General features: G+C 32.0%; 1 protein-coding gene across 13 annotated transcripts in view; it reads left to right on the forward strand.

Moving 5' to 3' along the window:
• Positions 1-23011, forward strand: part of LOC148612726 (uncharacterized) — a 41720-nt gene extending 18709 nt beyond the window's left edge. For 10 of the 13 annotated variants that reach the window (XM_088594395.1, XM_088594387.1, XM_088594388.1 and 7 more), the window contains 9 exons: positions 237-311; positions 2201-2533; positions 3041-3118; positions 4818-5218; positions 9311-9473; positions 10571-10651; positions 19042-19116; positions 19600-19693; positions 20940-23011. In XM_088594395.1, coding sequence (XP_088450521.1) covers positions 237-311; positions 2201-2533; positions 3041-3118; positions 4818-5218; positions 9311-9473; positions 10571-10651; positions 19042-19116; positions 19600-19693; positions 20940-21066 — 1427 coding nt within the window. In that variant the 3' untranslated portion in view covers positions 21067-23011. Of the gene's footprint in view, positions 1-236; positions 312-2200; positions 2534-3040; positions 3119-4817; positions 5219-9310; positions 9474-10570; positions 10652-17930; positions 18839-19041; positions 19117-19599; positions 19694-20939 lie in introns of those variants that run through there. The other 3 variants (XR_015924480.1, XM_088594397.1, XM_088594398.1) reach the window with 3 other exon arrangements.
• The last annotated feature ends 795 nt before the right edge of the window (positions 23012-23806 follow it).

Here is a 23806-nt window from a genome sequence, read left to right on the forward strand (position 1 = left end):
ATATTCAACTTTCATTCATCATGAAACATATGATTCTGTCACTGTTCATTATAGCAGGAGTTCAGTTTAATATCTGAAGACTTAGATACACAAATTTCACATTAAATTCCCCCATCACGCTTTCTTGTTATAAAATGAATGGACAAAAAGGAGATTGGTACAGATTCTTTAGATTAAACAACCGGAATTTTAGAGTCGTAATATCAACATTAGAAATATTATTATTATTAATTTAGACATAATGTATGCACAGTTTGGAAAAGTTCAGACGATTACAGATGTTAATAGACTTCCTGAGTGTGAAGATGCAGGTAAATGTAGTTCAAACTAGGTTAGATTAAAATCCTTGTTGATTTACTTGATTGGTCGGATACTAACAAGACTGGTTTTTTTTCGTGGAAAGATATACAACAGACCTTTAACGATTATGTTTGTTTTCTACGACCGCAAAATACTGCCGTCGTATAATGATATCATGTGTCGCCGTCGTTATCGTTTGTAGACGTCTATTGTATAGACAAGAATCTTGCTATAAATGTTTAGATCTGTATGATTTTTTTACCACAAGATATCATACCATAAAAAGGAAGCTTGAATTGATTTTGGTAGTTGTGACTTAAATTGTTCTAGAATTAGTGGTAATAACGATTGATTGATTGTTAGGGTAAAAACAGACTTTAAGTCCAAACAATTATTTGAATAAAAGTGAAAGCTTCTTAAAAACTTTGGCACGAGGTAATGTAGCCCTAAAGAAAAGATAGAATACAGTTTGGTTATCTTGACTATGACAGTTAAAGAAAAGGGACAAAAAGAGGACATTTTCCTTCTGGATAAATTCTTCTACCCCTTGTCATATGATAAAGCAAAACCATCTCACAACTTTATCGGGTTTAATTGTATCTATATTTGCCCCAGCTGTTTTGGGTCTGACATCAACTTTCGTTTCAAGCTGGTCTCTGCGAGGCAATTTATTTTATCTTTATCACTTGTGAGCTCATTTAGTTCTAGTTGGCTAAAAATATAGTGGTGAACTACTGATTTTTGTTCTTAGTTTCATTCCATCCTTCAAATTTGCAGATACCAACTAAATTGTTCTTTCGTACATTTGCTACAAAAAAGAGTTGTTATGCAATTTACCTCTGTCCGTCAGTCCGTCCATCCATCCATCCATCCATCCATCCATCCATCCATCCATTCGAAACCTCTCACTTTTCCGAGCAACTACATTTTGCAGCCTCTTGATATTAGGAATACAACCCCAGTTAGGAATCACACACCGCGCTTACCAAAGGGAAATCTGGGTTAGCACAATACGAACGGTTATCAGAAAGACTATAATTCAAGGATAAAGACTACACAAGAAAAATAGACACACTCATGAAATAACACGAAATAACCAAAGGAACACGCAAGCAGAAACAACTTGGACTCCACTGAAGACTTGGAGTATGAAACAGGTGCAAACGGTAATGAAAGCCCGCTCTGCTCTTCTAGAAAAAAAGACCTTTAACAAACATACCTCCTGTATACAGATAGGACATACTTTTAACCCTTTATTATTAATGGAAAAAAATGTCGAATTATTCTTAGCAACTGCACCACATAATCACTTGAAAGTTTGATGCAGGCTTTGATTCCCTTGAATTACCATTTATACAGTCACGATAACATGTCGGACTAAATTTTGGGTCAAGTCGAAAACAAATACCTGTTTGTATATTTTACACGTAGAGAAACTGTATATACTTAATGAGTGCAATTGTACTAATTTTGGAAGAGGGCTAACACTTGTAGGCATTAAATGACATATTTCCCTTTGAATCACTAAATCATACGTTGTTGGGGTTTTAACTTTAAGCAATCAAGCTTGACATTCAGCCATAAACGTCTTTAAACATGAGAAATGTAGCTCTGAATTTAACTGAACAGGGGCGTGTCAATATTTTGTTATCCATTGAGATACATTGAGATATAACGCAATTATTTTAACCAATCAGATTACAGTATTTATCTCAGATTAATTTATTGAAGAATGGTTGGGATTTAAATCGTGTTCAAATAAAGACAAATAAAAAACTGATATATATGGCTGTTTGTGTATGTACTAGTATTCCAAAGCGCTATTTGAAGAATCTGTTGTTGATTGTTAAAACCAAATTAGATTATGATTCTATTGACATTCCGTTAATATCCTTTACAGGAACCAATGATGAAAACACTCATGAAGTTCTTGTTACCATTAAAACTCCGGAAGACTGGGACAAAGCTAAGATTGAAGAAAAAATTACACAACGCATCGAAAAAGATGAATCCATGAATTCCAGCAAAGAAGTACAACTCATTAGTTTCAAATTTAGATGTCTACTTTTAGAAACTAGGGTTTCAAGTTACCTATTACGGAATAGATCTGAACTGATGTGTGCTGTTGGGAGATTTCTGAAGAGCATTTTAGAGGACTGCGAAATAGATTTGACCAAACCAGAAACTCTAATGATCACCGTTGATGTCAAATCTTCAGAGACACCACTGAAAAGTTAGTTCATTTTTTATGTTTATTTTAGTTTAGAGAAAGTGTCATAAGTTGGGGTAAGATTATTTTTCAATTAATTTGCTGTACAAAAAGTGGTACATGTACATTTTGTGGGATGCTATCAGTTAATTTTTGGTTGCTCGTCATATATATAAAAAAAAATGAGCCATGAGCAAAGTACAAACGACATTAAGTTCTTTTCAGACACATGAATTCGTGAAGAAGAATGTAAAAAATTTTCTTTACAAACTGTTAATCAGCCTTTTCCTACATGAACAATCCTCGTAATGATATAAATTTTAATATCTTGTCAGTTTAAAGTGGAAGTAGTTTGACTGCTTACTAAAACATATACACTAGTAACAGACTATATAAAAGTAAGTAAGTGATATCTTTTACAATGTTTAGCTTTGAAACTGATAGTTCAATGATTTTCAATACCTAACATTAAGATGTTATAGCTTTCAATTAAAGATTGCTTGAATGTTTTCTTTTCCTTTTTCTTTGTAGCCGAAACCAGTATTGATGATAAAGAACTGACTGGAGCTCATGTAGTGAAAACAAAAAGGCAGATACCTGGCTTGATGGGTAATAACAATTTCAGAAAAATCTTATTATAATGATCAAATAATGCTGACCGCATTGTATATTATTAACGAGCTTAAACACAGAGTCAAGGTAGAATTTTAGAGCCGTTTTAAAAACTTGCGTGGCGACCATCTGTCCTCCCTTTAACAAAATATTTTCTGTTTTAAAACATCTGTGAAGCGCCAATTGATAAAGGCGCACCTTCCAGTTTGAAAATCATACGTCCCTAACCAGACTTACAGTTTATGAACAGACTTCCTTTGAAAAACAATATACCAGACAATGTTTTTTTCATTTTAAAGCGACCAAGCAAATATTGATTAACATGCGTCTATTGACAGATATTTCTTACATGGCAAACACAACAAAAAATACAAAGTAACTAAAATAATACATACAAAGTAACAACAGTAAAGGAGCAACTTGGACTACACTAAAAACTGGGAGCATGGACCAGGTGCACCGGAGTGCACAAAAGAGGAAAGGAAAACTATGACACGTTGAACAATCAGTTTTCATGGTGCAGATGGATTCACAGTAACGATAAACGAGTTCATTATGACGACCATAAAGTTTTTTAGTGGTGACTTCAATCTTGTAGAAACAAAACCCTAAAACATTCATAATTTAAAATCCAAAAACATTTGTCTGAATGTGAAAACAGGTAACAAAGACAATCTGCATACACAATACAAACTGAAAAAAAATAGATAACACATAAAAAACTAAAGCACTAGCAATATGACCTCCCACATAAAAACAGGGAATGACATCAGGTGCTTCGGAAGTATTCCTGCTCCACAAACAGCACCCGTAATATTGCACATGAGTACAATCCAGTTATAGTATAGCCAAAAGAAAAAACGATAACGTTCAACTCAACAAAGTATCATGATGTAAATAAGTAAATATTGCGGAAATGTTAGAAGATATCTGAAATATTTGACTAAGATATTGAAACATCACCATGATACTATGGCAAATACCAACTATATATTTGAACACGCCGAAATTTGATTAAGAGCTTAATATAACATACGATAAAATCAAGGGAAAAAACAATAATAAAAAAAATTGTGCCAAACATGTTTTACCTTAAGATTTCAAAGTAAAATAAAATGAATCTTTGATTAAAAACACAGCACGTGTACCTGATGTCATCAGGGAGTACTTATCTATACAATAAAGTTGGAAACATCCATTAAAGTCGTCTGTTAACACTTAATTGCAGTAAGATTATATCGCAGTTGCTGGTACTTGTACCAAAGTCCGTGCTCTTAGAATATGAGAACCGGAAGGGGCGACTGTGCAAGCTTCTTTTAAACCAATATACAGTATACTTTTTAACTTAGGACGTTGGAAATGCACCAGTATATTGGTTTATTCTTTATTCGTTTACCCAACAGTTGGTTCATGCTCCCAGTTGTTAGTTGAGTCCGAGTTGCTCATTGACGTTTGTTACTTTGTATGTATTATTTTAGTTACTTTATGTTCTGTGTTATGTTTGCCTATTTCGATGTCTGGTCTTTGCCCCTGGATTACATTCTTTTAATTTTCGCTAGAATCTTGGTTCCCTTGATTACTCTTCAAAAACATGGAAGATGGAAATTTGTCAATGTAATGCCAAAGTAATGACAGAAAAAGACAAAAACACATATGATGTTAGAATTTATAATGTATTACATTTTTTTGATTACAGAGAGTTTAAGTGATCTAAAGGACAACACGAAAAGATTGGTATTTTTGGGAATAGCGTTACACGAAACGATGGCTCCTCTTTTGAGGAAATATGTATTTTCAAAAATGGATGAGCTATGGATAACTCTAAAAGATTTGTATGAAATTGATATACAAACATTTCCATCTCATTTACAATCATATCGATCATCATACTTTAACTATGAATCCATTAATAATAACAAAATGTACGGCAGAAGAAATAAGTCAAGATTTGACTATCATGTGAAGAATTCAGTCGACCTGTCAAAACTATTTCTTCAACCACACATGGCTCATTATAAATGGTTTGACGAAGATTGTGATCTGAATGCACTGCTTACAATTATAGAGAAAACTGAGGATCTTTTTAGCGCTAGAATGGTAAGTTTTTTTCCACCGTTAAACAACCACAAGAAAAATTGCTATCGGATAATGTAGCAATGTTGTCGTCTTACCTTGACATTTGGTTTCCGAACATTAACGTGATTACAAGTGTACAATTTAGGCATAACAAATAATAGGTCTACAAATGTTATTTAGTAGCCCAAACAGAGGCCAAAACAAACACTTTTTTCTGATTCTGTCACAATGGAGTATAATTGTGTAAATCACGAAGAATTAAATTGCAAGTTTCCATGTCACAAATGTCATGCTTGGATTGACTTTCCAATAATTAAATACGTTAATTGTTGGAGCAAAATGATAAAAAAGGAAAAAACAAAATTTCTGCATTTTTGACAACAACCTCAGTAAAAGTTGAATTGAACCACAATACCACAAGGATTAGTAATATAAAAAAATGTGACCCCATGACCATAGGCCATGTGAGCTGTTGTCATCACTTGGCGTCGTCGTCGTCGTCGTCGTCGTCGTTAACTATTCTTCAAACATTTTCTCCTCTGAAACTACTGAATGGATTTGGATGAAACTTGACATGATTGTTACTTATAGTATCTTGTACAAAATGTCTGTTTGGTTTTTTGATCTGTTAAAAGACAAGGCCGCCGTTACTAAAAATTGAACATAGGGACTCTGACACGTGGTAGAAGTGTTCACCATGATCAAATCTATATGTGATGTAATTTTGGTGAAAATATGTTGACCCATGTTGGAGTTATTGCCCTTTTTAGATGTTTTTTTGCTGTTTTTGAAGTTATTACTTTCAAAACATCGTCTCAGAATCTACTATACAGAATATAATGAAAGTTGGTAGTACTATTTTTAGGGTATTCTGCACAAAATGACCGTTTAGATTTTAGTTACGAAAAATAGAGCATAGGGATCAAAATACAATTTTTACAAGTACGATGTAACTCACAAACCATTGAATATAGCACAATTCTAATGGAGAGTAATATTTTTCACCATCAGATAACGGTCTTCCGTCGAAATTTTTGGAAATGATTTGTTGCCTGTTGTTATGGTCCCTGAAACAGATTTTTTGTCGTTTGTCACGGGTATTTCTCTCTGAAACCAATTGCAATAAAATTTAATCAAAGTAGGCATAATTGTTTCAGGGTTTCCTGCACAAATTCATCATTTAAAATTTTTCATCGGTTAAAAAACACGGCCGTCGTTACTGAAAATAGAACATATGGGTTTTTTTGCTATTTTTTCCTCAGCTACAGAAGAATAATAAAAATGAAAGCTACTTATAAGATAAACATGTTATTCTGAGTTGAGTGGCAGGATTGAAATTAATTTTTAGGCGGCCATTATCAAAATGGTTGCCATTTTGCGACCATTCTCACTAGTTATTTGAATTCCAACAAATTTTGATTTCTTCAGAAAACTCCGTGTTTTATATTGAATGGTGATGACGAAAGATTGTTTTGGGAGGTCATTTTCCCGCTAATTTTTATTTGATCGTCTATGACGGGACGCATTATGGTATACCGTTGTCCGTCCTTCGGCCGTCAACACTTCGGACAGTAACTCAAAAACTCTTTTACCAACTTTTATGAAACTTTGTTCATATCTATTAACGTAAGCTCCCTTTCGATTTTTATAAATTTCAGATTTTTCGTTTCCGTGTTATGGAGTTTTATATTTAAAAAATGGGGATTTTCAAGTTTTCGCACAATAACTCAAAAACACTTTCACCTACTTTTATGAAACGTTGGTGAATTGTCTATATCTATTGACATAAGCTCCTTTTCGATTTTTATAAATTTCAGATTTATCGTTTCCGTGTTATGAATTTCTATACTTTAAAAAGGAGGATTTTCAATTTTTCACACAATAACTCAAAAACACTAACTTTTATGAAACTTTTGTGAATTGTACATATCTATTGAAGTAACCTCCCTTCCGATTTGTATAAATGTATATGCCTGAATAAATATAAAAGGTACTTGGTAACCTTGTCAGAAAAGTGTTTTGAACAAGATAGAAATGTATGGGTGAAAAATCAAGACAACAAATTTAGTTAAACGTGAGGTAGCCTTGATAGTGTCAAATATTTTGTGCATTTTTTTTTACATTTTTTGCGGGGGGGGGATGTGGGGAGAGTTTTTGACAGGGATCACAATATTTTTCTAGTTGATCATATAAATTCATTAAAAGCATAAGGACAAGTTAAAAGGGCAAAGGCTGTATCATACGCTTAAAGCCCAGCTCCTTATTATACTTGCTTTGATTTCAACGAAAATTGGTTTATATAGTAAACATGGTCTCCTGATATTAATGGTCACTATGAAAATGTTAAATAGCTATTGTTTAACTTCATTTCATGTTCTTTTTCAGCAAATATTTACTGGGCTAATGCCTGCTCAGACCCAATGGAAAAACAGGGCATAAGGAAACCCCTGCCCATTTTTTTTCCAAAGGTTCTTAAAACACTTTAAAGGCATTTCCAACATTTTACTGTGCCTTAGGTACTCTTTTGAACTTACAGCATTGATCAATATATGCTCTTTTCGGGAATATTTTGTCACAAACATGGTAACAAAGCATGATGATACCTTTACTTGCTCAGTTAATAGGGCAGGGTTTTCCAGGTGTGCGATCCAGGCTCTTCGAAAGACTCTTTTTACAAACATGACTTTATATGTAGCATCAATTTAAAATGTCATGAACCCTGGTAAAATTCTATGGAATGCCATAACTTGAGCTGAATAGGTATTTGTAGTTAGTAATTATTAACACGTTTACCGAGATAACCCCCGTGAACCCCCAGTCATCATCCAATATGATTTTCAGGTACCCTTAGACCTCCCGTTTACAAACCATTTTGTCCCCAAAAAATAAACTGAAGCATTTCTGTATTTTTTGCTACTTTTATATCACAATGAGGCAAAAACCCCGTTTTTATGTTTTTGTGTTATATATAATCAAGTCTTAGCTACATCTCATCTCTAAAATCGATGCGAGGTTGGCCAACTAGGCTATAAAATATAGCTTCCGTTAACCAAGTGATACTTCCACGTAAGTAAATCTAGACTGCGAACATTAGCACATGGTGTAACTGAATAGGACAACCTATAATAGTATCGAGTAAGACAATAGAAGATCTGTAACAGTATAAAAATACAGCCACACCAAGTATATGATAGATGTAAGAAGTCTAAAGGGATGAGGCACCTCTATCATCTTACTTGCTAGTATCTACTATGTAGATACATATTATGTACGACGAGGATCAACGTAGTATGTTAATACAAGGATGCATACATATATATAATCAAGTCTGAACTACACCCCAACTCTAGAATTGATGCGAGGTTGCATAGTGAACTTGTCTTTGTATATTTTTACCTACGTCACCAACCGTAAAAAGCCGTTTACTGCGTCCATCCGTCCGTCACACTTGGGGGGGTGCATACTTTGTGTAATCTGCTACTCAAGAAGTATTTAACTAATATTTTTCAAACTTTGCATAGTGATATATATTAATTTTGAAGATGTTTACCTCCTTTTACGGAAATGTTTGATAATTTTCCTTCATTGTCAGCATGTTGAACATGCCATTTATAGCAGTATTTTATATCATAAGGATATTACACGTTGAAATGTGTAACCTTCACTGTAGTATTATGATATGCTGAGTGTTTATATACATATTGAAAACATTGACAAATATATGACGGAGACGCAGGTCCAGACATATATTGGTCTTGTTCTGTTTAAAATTTTATCGAACTGTTGGTTCTCCCATTAAACTGAGAATACCAATTTAACAAATGATACTGCATACCAAACAAATAATTGGAAGTAAGCGACCATTTAGAATATTATAGTTAAACGATAAACATTTAAAAACAAATATTTAATTTACTTTTTGTCATATCAAACCCCACATTTCTGACTGTAAAGGGCTATCCTCCCAAAGTCAATGAGAACTGTTTTGAATTGAATGAGTTAATACTGTTCTTTAGAAAGTAAAGAGTTATCATTATGATAGTTAAGATGATCGATTCGATATAGCCATGGTCGAAATACTTTATACTATTATTATTTGTTTATCCATTTAAGGTCCGCTGTGAAGTACTGAACCGCTGGTCCAATTATAACTCTACAATATTGAATGCCACGAAATACGAATATTGCTTTAAATTAATGGAGGATCTTGTGAAAAATATCGGAACAGAGGAAGAGTATGAAATCCTTGTTCAACTGAAGAAATGGAAATTTTACGGTAAAACATGTTCATTACTTGCTCTTTCGAAGTACGGGTTTAGGTAAATCCAGTGCATTTAAAAATTGTTAATTTCCATGAAAACTGATTTGTTCAACGTGTCATAGTTTTCCTTCCCTCTTTCGTCTACCCCGGACTTGACTATTTATGAGCAACCTGACGGGTGTTTCTAGAAAAGCAGAGGACGCTTACCCTACCGGTGTACCTGGTCCATGCTCCCAGTTTTTAGTGGAGTCCAAGTTGTTCATTTGCTTTTGTTACTTTTTATGTATGATTTTAGTTACTTTATGTTCATTGTTGTGTGTGTCTGTTTTCCATGTCTGGTCTTTGTCCCTGGATTACATTCTTTTGATTACCGCTATAACCTTGGTTCCCTTGATTACCCTGGAAAACTCTTTTACTCTATTGCCTTTTTAAACTTAGAAGGGTTTTGTTTGAAATAAGTTATAACAGGTTTTCTTATGATTCAAAATCCGCTGATATAGCTTCTTCTGAAAGAAGTTCTTTTCTAGTGTTTAATGGATTTGCTTGTTTTAAAACTAATCTATACGCTATCATCATGATACGATCTTAAATGCAATGATTGTCTTATGCATGGAAAAACTCATCAATTTAGGTCTTTGGTGGCAAATTGACAGTTGTTTACAAATAAAGCTGTTGTTTTACATCAATAGGTACGGAGATAAAGACTATATTTGATGGATGCAAAGACGCTTTAAACACTAAAATTTATAAGCTTGTGCCACTATTTTTGGCATCTGAATCGTACCTCAAGCACTAGCTGTCAGGATAATACAGGAAAGATGTCATTAAAAGACAATCAGGTTTAATATGGAGTTGTTACTCGAAATTCAAAAAATGTTTATTTAATAAATATGTGTTTAGGTAGGTGAATGTTATACCTCCTATAAACGAGTGGACGGTAGTATTTTGGACTCCCATTGACCGTCCGTTTGTTATTCCATACGTCCGCCATTCTTTCCATCTAAATGTTGTCGCGATTATTCAAAAATCCATTTCAATTAAGTTTATGCCCTCATATAGATTGGTCATATGTTGTAAGCAATTCATTGGAATTCTATTTCTGTGCCTTTTAGAGCTAACAGGAGACAGCATTATAAATACATCTCCAGATAATAAAGCTCAAATGGGAAGAATCCAATCAGAAGATGTTAAAGGTAAGTCTTTGTAGTATGTTAAATATGTTTTAAAGCATGTTAACCTTTCTCAATGGTTTACATTTTGAAAATGAACATTTATAACTACATACGTTTGATAATCTGAAATCCGTATAAGAATTGATTGTCAATAACACAATTTTCCGAATACTATATATATATATATATATATATATATACTTTGTATTTATTATGTATTATGTTTAGGTACATTTCTTTATGATATCCAATAATATTTTTTGGTACTGATATCAAAACACGGAGACATGTTTAAAATTATAAACAATTACCCAGGTAGCACGAACCTTTTTCGAAATATTTTAATTGAGAGTTTATTGGTAATTTGCTAAAACATTTTCAACAGAACATTTTAAAATCGTTTTTAATACATTTTGGTTTTTTCTAAATGTTTTGATAACGTTTTTGAAACATTTTCTCGTTTGAGTTTTAAAAATGTTTTCAGAGCTGTTTATTGAAATGTGTTTGAAATATTTAAATATCAAGTCACTGTAATGTTTTTGGATCTATTTTTTTTCAAACATTATATGGATATGTCATAAAAATGTTTCTTGTATGTTACGAAAAATATTTTCTGATAATGTTTCCATTACATTCTTTTGAAACAGATTAAAAACATTTCCAGATATGGTTTTAATACGGTTTTCTGAAATAAATAGTTATAGAAATGTAAGAAAGACATTTTAATATATTATTTAAAAAAATAAATAAATAAAAAAAATAAAAAGAAGAAAAGAAAAAAAATCGTTTTAAAACGAAATTAGAAAATGTTTCTCAACTATTTTAAATTTCATATTTAATAAACAATTATCTCATAATTTTCAAATATGGAATAACAATAGAAAGGCCATGAAATTAAAATTTTGATAATCTAGGACTATACGACAATAGAGGCTATGTCTAATGACATAATTTTTAAAAATAGAAAAAAAAATGACCGAACAAGGATACATGTAATATACACATGCATTAAACATGTACATGTAATACTAGTCTTCTTCATGTGGCATGCATATTTGATTTACAATAAATTCATCCCTGTTTACTGTTCCTTGTCTTTTAATTAAACTGCATCCGTTATATAGAGATGATGGCATCTCCATAGAAATATTAAGATAATAGTGTAAATGGTGTGCCATATGCTGCTATTGAAATAGGCTAGATCAAATCTTGATCAGTGTGCGAATTATCACATGTGCAAGGATCGCACACTATTTTGAAGATGATTTAAAGAACTGGATCTGTCCAACAAAATGTAAGTACAATTCTTTGTAATAAGATAGTTAAAAACTGTATGCCAAAGTACTTTGATTAAATACTTGTCTGTGTAACCTTGTTTTATAAACATATCTGGTCAATTAGTCATTTTACAACATCTCAGTCACCAGACAACATCACGCTGTGAAGACAAACACTCAAGTGATTTCTGATTTTGTATTAATTTTGTTTCTGTAATGCCTCAAAAATTTGTACTGCTACGGAAAATTACGTGTTTCTTCGTTTCCGGTTTTGTATAATAATGATTCAATACATATCAAGAATGACAAAGTTAACCTGTCAAAATTTATATCAAACAATTAGGTGTTGACCCCGCACGGAATTTTAAATTTTGATTATTTTCTTATGATAGACAAGTGTCTCAGTGAATTAATTGATATGTTTATATTGCCGAACGTTGTATAAATAGGTGTATTTTGATTGTCACAAAGGACGTCATATATCCTGGTGTCATCGGTTCTCGATAGCATATCAATGCTGTTTACCTGTTTGTTGAATAATGTATTAAATAGCTACAATATACAGTAATTATAAGAACTGATCTTTGGTTTTATTTTCTCAGAAAAGTGGCGAGATTGCATGTTTACATTGTGAGAAAAACCATTTTATTTAGATGATATATTAATGACTATGGGTACTACGTCATCAGTTCTCGATACGGATATGACTTTCTGTATGGAGGCCATGAGAGACATAATTTGAAAGTGAAAATAAAGAAAATACATAATTCTTTATATTTTTATCGATATTTTATATTTTCAGGGTCCATATATTACTTCCAGTGAATGTTATAATTGATTTACTTTGATATGTATTTTTTTTATATCATTTAATATTTTATATTTTTTAATTTGCTGTGATATGGTGTTCCAAGCATAGAAGCAAAGATATACAAGGTTATTCGTATTATAATTCGCCAAAGTTGATAGGCTTTTCATATTATTGCATTTCTATATATTTTAAAACTCAAATCTTTTGATAACGTCATGATGTTTTTAACGTTGTTGGAAAGAAATATTAAGATACGACCAGTACTGCGCACCATACATTTTTTTACTGACATAGCCGTGTCTATATCCTGACTGCGCATCACCACTGAATATATGACCTACCACTTTCAATAAAATTTGTTTACATTCAAAATGTGTGTTGGGAGAGGTGGGCGCTTAACATATGAGATTTTTTGGAGGTTTAAGAGAAAGGTAAAATAAAGGGGTACTAAAGTTTATTGGTATTATACATACCTTTATACGCAACATATCGAAATCAAAACCCGCGAGAATCAAAAAAGTGTTCAGTTGGTAAATTCTTTGTGAATAGAGCACGCATGCAATTTCGCGTTTTATGTCATATTGCCTATGCGCATCGCTATCGAGAACGCGGGTGTGTTAAGGAGAAATGTCATAAATTGTCATATTTTCAACCACGAAAACAAGCTATTTTTTAAACTCGTCTTAATACGTGAAATGTCGTCAATGTTCATATCTTAAGTATACTAGTGTATAAAATAAAACGTCCCAAACACAAAAAGATCAACAAAATGTCAAAATATTCAATACAGATTAGTCACGTGATCGGTTTATCAAGCCGTGGTCAGACCACATAAATGTCAAAAGTGCAGTGAGAAACTGACAAAACTACATTCAAATTTTAATGGTAGGTCAATGAATATGTACATTTTTCAAAATGTGCTGAGGGAAGTTTGAAAAATCTACATGAAAGTTAACGAAACTGCTCGTAACTTGCTTGAGATGAGATATTTTTGCGTTTCCTTGTATTTGCAGTTGTCAAGTAAAGTGAAATATGCTCTTTAAAATGAAGTATAAATCAACTAAATTGACACAGCGCATGCCACTGCACTTTTGCATTTTTTAAACCATGCAATTTTCCACATAGCGGCGACATTAAAACAAGCGCACTGGTGACATCAGATACGTTGACATGTGACGGATACGTGTGAAGAACCGATTTAATTGCGATAGCAGACTACGCTTTGAGTTTCTTATTTTTTAAAAAATAAAAATATTTTTCATTGAATATTAACATAGTTATCTATAATATAATTTGCAGAAAACTTAGTAACTTATGTTAAAGACGTCGTATTTTTTTGCTGAACAAAGCATGGTTACCCCCCCTTTTACAAGTACATGTACATGTAGTATATAGTATATATATATATATATATATATATATATATATATATATATATATATATGTATATACAAAGTCTCAGAATGTGACGACTATTTGCTACACTGCTCCATCGGATCAAATTGATACAGGGAAGATATATAAACGTATAGAAAGGTCTGAAAGGTCCGCGGGACTCGAACTCGTACTGCTGTGACATCTATGGCAACACCGCCTGCACAAAGTCCAGCGCCCTAGACCATTCGGCCAGCTAGGCTATATAAAAATAGTGGTCTAGGGCGCTGGACTTTGTGCAGGCGGTGTTGCCATAGATGTCACAGCAGTACGAGTTCGAGTCCCGCGGAGGGAACGACCAAAAATTTGCATCGCAAATTTGACAGTTCTAACATCGTTTGGAATTTTTCAGACCTTTATATATATATATTATCTTAGAAAATATTCCATATCTAACAATTTCTAGGCAATATTTCCTTTCATTGAAATTTTATTAGACGTGTCATTCTCCGAAATCTGAATAAATGAATACAGAAAGTTTTTAAGGTAACTTAGTATGTAACGGCTTAGTATTTGGAGTAAATGTGATATGTTTAAGACATTGTATGAGTGTACATGTACAATTTGAACTCTCTTAAGCATTTGTTTTATAAGGATCATGAGGAATCATCATAAATAATTGAAGTTGATTAACGATTTGCCAACAAAGAAGAGACAACATTGTATGGAGTTTTTGCTCCATATACAAAAAAAAAAAAAAATTGTGTTAATTCAAACTGCAATTTGATAGTGTACTAGACATGTGTACCCCTACCTACACTTCACCATAGTACCAAATGAAGTATCATCATTCACGAAATACATGTATATAACAGTTACTCTGAGGGGGCATTATTAGCTTTATTATATGTCTGTACATCACTACATGAATATTTGTTTAAAGATACTAGGGGTAAGTGTTTATAAATGTACTTGTATATTCATGCAATAATTCGATGATTTTCTTATATAATAGGGCTATGATCATACTTCAAGGTCTGTTTTGTAGTTCATATTTAACGCATGTATGATTAACAGAAAGGATCATTCTTCTTTACATTTTCTGAGTTTGCAACTTTTGTAAGGTATTGTCTAATTTTTGAACATGAACTGTAAACAAAATTCCGTGCAAAATATTTATGAAATGTTTATGTTTTTTTAACATTTTATTTTCAAAATAATTCTGTATACTCAACAATGTTATGTGTTAGCACAATTATAGAAAGTTATGTTAATCACGTTGATCACTGTATCTGTCCTTCAGTATATGATTCCATTAACACCTCCATCCAGTCAATGGGATGCAGTTAAAACACAATAAAGCACAAAACTTTTTTCAAATGCACTTTCCATTGAACACATAACTACTTGTATTTCACTAATACATCCAATTTCAATGTACATGTATAATGTACACATGAATTATGGCAAGTAAATGTTTCCGTCTGTTAACTTTGTAAACAGTTCTTGAAATCAAAATTGAATCCAATTGCAGATAATATTTATTCACAAATAAAAAGTCGAATTTCTTGTCGTCACTCTCAGTTGAAAACTGTTGAAGTTCGGTAATATTCTATACTCGAGATTCCATACGGTCACCAAAGTGATAGAAAAATCAACCATAAGTAAGATTTACCCTGCTGTCCATGGTTTTGAAGCTTTGAGTTGGGAAATATCTCTGTAAAAACAGTAGAATTCAAATTAGCATATATTTCATGCAATCAAATTACTGGTCAGTCATTTAAAAGGCCACGTACGGACTTGAATATAGATAATCAATTACACAAATTACAAGAATTTGACATGTCATTGAAAATTATTGAAAGCAAACATTTAAACAATGATTTGCATTCCTTGTTAGATAGTGTTTGTTCAAAAGAAGTACTTTACGATTTTGATTAGACCTTTAAAAGAAGATTATATAAACAGACATTTACTAGTATCAATTTACAAATTTGCGATCGGGTTGTAATATATTTATCATTTCAATACACATTTCGGCAGATGAAGATTTTTGAAACTCTGATGACAGTTGTTCGATGTATGTTAGTAGGTCAGTGATGAATGAACCCCGGCCAAGCCGGTCCCGCACATAGTTACAACCGTCTTATACACAAACATACAGAATTTAAGTTACAACTTACCGAAACTTGGTGTGTTGTTTTACTGGTAACATGTATGACCTCAGAATTCGTCAATGATTGAAGTGTAATGTCTCGGTAAATGCAAACATGACGTCTTATTTGTTTACTACAGGTGCTCTGACGTTTCAAGCTTCTCTGTGACGTCAAAATTGATACAAAAAATACTCTCAATTTTGTTATGTTGTGTTTTTTTATAAAGATGAGGGTCTATTAATTTTATACATTAAAAAAACTAAGGACTACATTTAATACTAAAAATATTTTTATATGTTATTTGCAAAGATTTTGATTACTTCCGCTATAAATTCTCCCAACTTAAAACGTCACGTATTGTGTGCGTGATCAGACGTCAACCAGATGTACAAGAAAACTCCTTAACATACCCGCGAACTCATGACTATCGAGAACAGATGAATTGCACGATATAGAAAATAGTGTAAATGATGTACCACATGCTGCTATTGAAATATAGCAGAGCAAATCTTTATCAGTGTGCCTATTATCTTACAAAAGAACGTCATAGATATTAACCCGGTCACTAGTTTTGCCTTTGTTTACATTCAAACTGTACGTTAATTCCTGACCAAACTTGGTAGTTTTGAGGTATGTGTCAAAGAGGACAACTATCTCCTGAATGAATTTAGACGTTTGTTGTCAACAGTTTACAATGATTTTGAAGTGTGTATTTTCCCATAGTTTTGCATTATAATATAAATGTACATGGATGTTTAAACTATTTTTCATCGTCATGATACTTAAAGAATATTATGATTATGTTTATGAGTACTGAGGCTGATATTTTGCATTGAATCTGACTGGGACATTCATTTGAAACTTTGCAAGTTATTTTTAGAATTTATAACATTACTTCATGCCCTGCATGCATGGAAAGTAAATTGACAGAAACTTTGAAACATTTACACTACACATATTGTCAAAATTGGGTTCATAATATTGAACATGTTATGTTAATTTTGCATATTATGAATTTTTGCATATTTATGTTTGTAAAAAATTTTTTTCAAGGTATGTTTTATATAGTGACGAGAATCTGATTGAACCATGACACGTGAGCATGGCATTTGTTAGCCTTTTAGTGTATCTGTTCACTCATTTGACCGCAATACGCAATCACTGTTTTACATAAATCAGTACCAGATCCAGAAACTCCGAAAAGGTGGGGAAATATGGCCTTTCAGGGGGATCACTATTGGTATTATCATTAATTTTCTATAAATCAAATTATTTTTTTTCAAATATGAGGGGGACTCTGGGCCCCTCTTGGATCCACCTCTGTTTTTCGTGAACTTCAATAGTTTTAAGTATAGAACACATGTATGAATTTTGGTTCCATGGATGTCCACTTCCTGTTTGAAGAGGACATACATTTTAAAGGTGTACATAGCTCTGCTCACCACAATTTCAGCTTAAAAACTCAACTCATGGTTTTTCAAAGTGCAAATAAAATCTTGATACAAAACAGCATGTTTTAATCTAGCAGACAATATTGACACATACACCTGTTACAAAAAACAAATCAAGTAATATGTAATTGATAGTATATATAATTTTTGCCTTTAGTTTTAGTTATAACTACTGCAGGTATATATATCGTGACTATACCATTAATCAAGTACATATTTGTTTTTTTTCAGGAAACCATAACACGGAAATGGACACTGCTAGAGATGCCTGAAGATAAATAAGTGAACTGACAAAACCTATCTTTGAAATTTCGTTTAGTAATAAATGACGATGCAAAGAAACAACCTCCAACAGACAAGAACAATATTAATGAATAAATAGCTGCCTTCAACAGAATTTTGTCACGAATCACTGTTAACTTCTTCATTTATATCATTTGATTCTCAGAAAATATCGATTTTAGTAGTTTCCCGTATCAATGCCCAAGACAAATGATACAGTCATAAAATTTCATATTTTCTCTCGAATTTGGACTGAACCAATATACATATAGTAATATTGTATCATATATCGGAAACGGGAATTTTCCCTCCTGTTAGGTAAGATGGAACCATAACATTTTCAATTCGTTCATTGACTTTGTGCACTCTTGTTTTTGTCAGCCGATTAAGGAGAAAACTAGGTTCAACTCGAGGTTATAGACTAAGCTATCCTGGATGTGAAGAATTTTTTTAAAGAACATATACCTACTAATTCAATATTAGGAAGCCGTTTTGTGAATTAAGTACTAATCCACATTTTACGTTTAAAAAAAACATTTCTAAGAAATGTTGTCAGTCATCTTTAAGGAAACATTACAATAATATTATAGTGAATGGTTATTGACAACGTTATTATAACATTTCTGCAACCGTGCATTTTGACGTTTTTAAAACATTTCTGAAAAATGTTTTCATTCTTTCTTAAGGAAACGTTTCTGAAACATTTTTATGGCGTGTTTGTGCTACTTGGGAATCTATGCAAGTTTGCCTATATCATTTTAATTGCTAAGAGTCCAATTTCATCCTGAAAAGGAATTTCCGGTTGATAAAGCAGATGGCATACATGTTACATAACAGATTGTAGATATTCGAAATAAACCCCCCCCCCAAAAAAAAAAAAACAAAAAACAAAAAAAAAAAAACAGAACAACACACAATTAACTTCCTTTTCAATTTACTACTTTAATTATTGAATGATCGTTCTTGTCACCATTATAAAACCGAAATCAAATAATTCAGCTTAAGAGTCATATTTTGTTTTATTTGTGTTTTAAATATGAATTCAACACTTTCTTAAAAGATATGGAAGAACGCGAAGAGATGGGTACAGATTTGAGTTTACCGAAAAGGAAAATGATATCAGGAAAATCAGAAGGTAAAGATGTACTACATATTCTTTGACAGAAAATTATTCAAAAAAATATTTATACATTTGATTAATTTATAGGGCCATTTGGTTTCTGTGATATTTTGGTAAATTTCTTACAGTAGAATCTAGAAATATCACTCGTGAGAGACGAAAATTTTCAAATTTTCATATAAACAAAATAAGCATACATAGTGAATTATTAAAACACGTCTAAACTAGAAACTTTGTAATGGTACTTATTATTGCTTGAAATGATTGGTTAACTAAACACCAGTGGCAACCAAGCGAAAATGGCTTCGGTGTAGACATTGGTTTACTGTGCTTGTTGGCGAAGGATGTACGTATTTAATGTAGATCTTTTCAAGTTCATGTGGAAAACATAAGTAATTAGACATTAATCATGTTTAAATATCTGAAATATATGTTAATGCATACATGTAGGTCGACTTTTCATATGTGTGCAATACATGTTCTATCAACTGCCTCCAGGTTCTATATCGCAAGCTGGCATATGGCAAACCTTTGGTCTGTTACTAACCTGGACCAATACATTTGCTTTCAATCGTTTAAGGAGTTCAAGGAGGTTAGGTCTTTTTAATACATTTTATTGTTGAAAATTGAACAACACGCAGATTTGTAGAATGCATGCACTAATAGGTTAAATGTTATAAGTGTGTAATAATTTATTAGAGCCTTTAGATCGGGTTGTCATATCATAGGCTACGATTTTCAGACAAATTAGAAAATGAGAAATTAGTTAACGTAATAAATTGAATGAGAAATACATTCTTGCTCTAAGAATTTTATCTGAAAATATCAGTCCCCTTTATTATCACCAAATGATAATTTTGATGATACGATCTGCTTATTTGTGAAATTCTACATTTTTTCTTAAAATTGGGAACCCGTAATAACAATTTTCCAAGTTTTCATCTGAATTCTTTACAGAAAAGTACTTGTGCATTTTGTTCTTGTCACATATCACCGTCATTTGTTTCCCGTAAAAGGAATTTTAAATGGTTCTATATCCTTTCATACCATGTCAAGAAATGGCATTTCTTAATTATTACGCATGTAATTAAAAATTGCCTTTATATCGTATTGAACTGAAGCAGAACTTGTGGCATGCTTGTGTACCTGGCTTATTCGATATATTTAGTATAAAAACGTTTTGTTCTATTTTATAACTCGTGAAGTTGATATAGAAACGATGCTAAAATTGAAAATAGTCTATTAGTGTATATGTCAGAAGATGTACACGACAAACTGCTTGAAACGAATTATGAATAAACAATCAATGTAGTGAGGACGCGTCAAGTTCAAGGTGAAAAATGATAAAATATAGGTAGAACTTGCATTTTATCATTTTCATGCTGAACGTGGCGCGTCTTTTCTACAAAAAATCAAGATCAACTTGACGAGTACCTACTATCTCTCTCTCTCTATAGAATGATAACAATAACATTTTAGCAAATATAAGTTGTTTTTCGGCCGCAGTCTGTAGTAGACATCATCCGTTGACAGTGTTTTCTTCAAATCTTGTCCTTGAGCAAGCTATGTGGTTATGGTTCACTGACATTGTATTTATTATTCATGTTTTTATTCATCGGTTTCAAAGATCCTTTTGGCTGGCTTGTGTAAATTACTGTAGACCCTGTATTTTTCATCCTTTTTTGATATATCGTCACACCATATAAACAGTCTATTTGGTATCTCCCACTACTTAAAAAAAATGAAACTTTAATCTAGCTTTACAAAATTATACATTACATTTGGGATCGTAAATTGGTATGATTGCATGCGTTAACCTGAATTCAAATACATTTTAGGTATGATGAAAAAGTGAAATTAATGAACGCTGTGACAAGGAAAAATGAAGGATACATTTGTGTTATCAATTTAAGAGTATATTTTTGTTACAAATGTGAAACATGCAGATGTTTTAGTCTTAGATAATTGTACAATACATTAGAAAAGAAGAATCACACTGTATATATTGTCTTAGTGTGGAGATGAAGTAATCAAAATACATATAATGTTTTATTGATGTATATCTCTCATTCTATGCACCAGCACGTTCGTGTGTGTTATCAAATTATATATTTTTATTCACCTTTTACGCACAAAACTGACTATCTGAATATGTGTTATGTTTCTGAGGGGAGCTGGGTTTGAAAAGAGGAAAATTATTGGTTTGGAGGTCAGGGAGCATTACAACTAAAGGGAATCTTGAGTACTTCATTTTAAAGTCTACAGTTAGAGAAGGTATAATGAGAATTAGTCTTAAATAGTGATAGGTTTTTTTATCTAAATATCTCATTGATTTTAGTATTTCTTTTTGTAGTATCTGGAGAATGGTTTTTATACGATTTTTAACATTTTTACTCTGCAGATAATGATTTTACGGGAAAAACACTTTTGAATCGGCGTCAAAAGATCTGTACATATTTTTTGTAAGATTGATTGAACGGAAGGGTCAGATTGATTCAAAGATTTTGATCTATACATATAGACATAATGTATTAAACGAAAGTCAAAAGGAAGCATTTCTCTAAGACACTGTGTGCCTGTTTTTTTTTCTTTATATGTAGATACGTTGCTTTTAAATCTGACCGCAGATTGGTGGGTATAAGGGTTATGTATATATTACATTACAATGAAGTCATATTTAATGCTTGATTAATTTATTAAGTTATGTTATGTATTGAGTTAATTATGTGTCAGTTGATAGAAATTAACCAAAACCTGAAATAAAGAGTAATGTTGTTTGTGCAGACTTTCTCACAACCACCTGTTGGTTGATACCAACATCACAGGATAAAGATCTATAGCTTTTTTATAACATTTTGTGACATTTTTCCCCGTTATCATTATACTGATTTAATTTAGTGACATTTTCTGTTAAAATCGGCAGCGGATGTGAATAATGGTGATAAAAAAAAACAGAACTCGAGCTATAGAATTATATGAAATGCATTGCAATTTTATCACCAAAGGAAGATAACTCCCTTTACTCTATCGTTGTATTGTAACACTTTGAACTCGCTTTTTTCTACATCCTCTGACACTCCTTAGGCAATCGAACTGTCATCTCGACTTCAATAGACCATAATTTATGTGACCGCTCTATTAAATGTGTGTTTTTGTCTAAACATGATTCATTATTTTTCAATTTTGCCTGATTCTTGCAAATTCCAGTAATTAATTACTTTTACAAGTAAACATTTTGGTTTGATTAAAACTTAAGAAAATTGCCATTACTCAGAGTTCAAACTTTAAATGTTCGGTTTATAACTTGTTGGAGGAGTTATGATGTGTTATAATCTGTAAATGTTCTGTATTTTTATTAGCTTATTATAACTACCATCATGCTACGCTCTTAATCGAGTGTAAAAGTTTAAAAATTGTACCATCATAAATATATATAATACCATAATAAACAATGTATTTAGAACAGTGGATTTATATTACGGAAAAAAGGAGAAAGCCTATCTCCTGTTAATTATTTGGTTGACTTTTTAGGATTTATCTTAATAGTTGAAAAACCTATCAAAGTGTGGTAATGAATCAAAATAAAAAAAATCAACCCTAATCATACATTGCAATTCAATCCCTAAAACCAGAAGCGTTATTGATAACAAGGGCAATCATTAGAGCGACTAAGGAATTAAAAAAATGTACAGTGGACAGTATGAAATTTCTCAAGTGGGGTATATATCACAGTAAAGATGATTATTCTACTTGCTCACAACACTCAGGGGAAAGAACAGTATCATTACATTATTCTTCACAAAATTGTTTGTAGGGCAGTTATGTTATGTTGTTATAATACATTTATGTTATAATGGTTTCAGCAGTTCAATAATGTTTAATTAATTTCAAAATAAAAATGCCAGCAATGTATCCATTTATCAAAAGGAAACATCTTTCTGCCATTGTACCATCTATCTCAAATATGTTTTTGGTTAGATCCTTTATATTATAAAAAAACAACAAAAACAACAAAAACCATAACCAAACCAAAACAAAACAAAAGAACGAGATTCTAATCGATAACTTTGCAGGAGTACACAGAACGGCAACAATTACCAATTTTAGTTTTTTTTTTACTAACGCTAGTTAAAACTAACAATATTTATCACTTCAAGTTGCTTTTTTTACACTTTGCATGTGTCGATATCATACCTGGTACAGACAAAAGGTTGATTGTACAACTGTCTGCATTGATCAACGAATGTCCCAAACTCGACAGTTAAAACATTAGGGACAGATACAACGGTCTCAAAATAAAAGAATAAATCAAAACAAATTATAACTGCAACCAAGATACCACAAAAAAATAAATAAAAATAAAATAAAATAAACTAAAAGTATTGGTATATTTTGTCAATCTCTTTTCCGCATTAATTTTCAGTTAAATATTTTGTTTTAGATGTACTGGCTTCTTTTGATTAATTGATTCGTCAAATATGCCTCTCCGTGTGAACCAATCAAACGCACGATATGAGTGACGCGGACGCTGACTGTTCCTATATTTTGTGTAATTGCCGTTTTCGTGCTAAGAATATATACTCAATACTTTGCACTTATATGTGGTTTTTAGAACATATGATCACGAAGATATTTATTAACGTCGTTGACCATTACTTTTTTCATTAAAATCATTTACGTACTAAAGTAAGCGAAACTTAATTAT

Source organism: Perna viridis, chromosome 7, assembly GCF_037379345.1.
Source record: "Perna viridis isolate PV_CMFRI_1.1 ecotype Kerala chromosome 7, ASM3737934v1, whole genome shotgun sequence".
Taxonomy (NCBI): domain Eukaryota; kingdom Metazoa; phylum Mollusca; class Bivalvia; order Mytilida; family Mytilidae; genus Perna; species Perna viridis.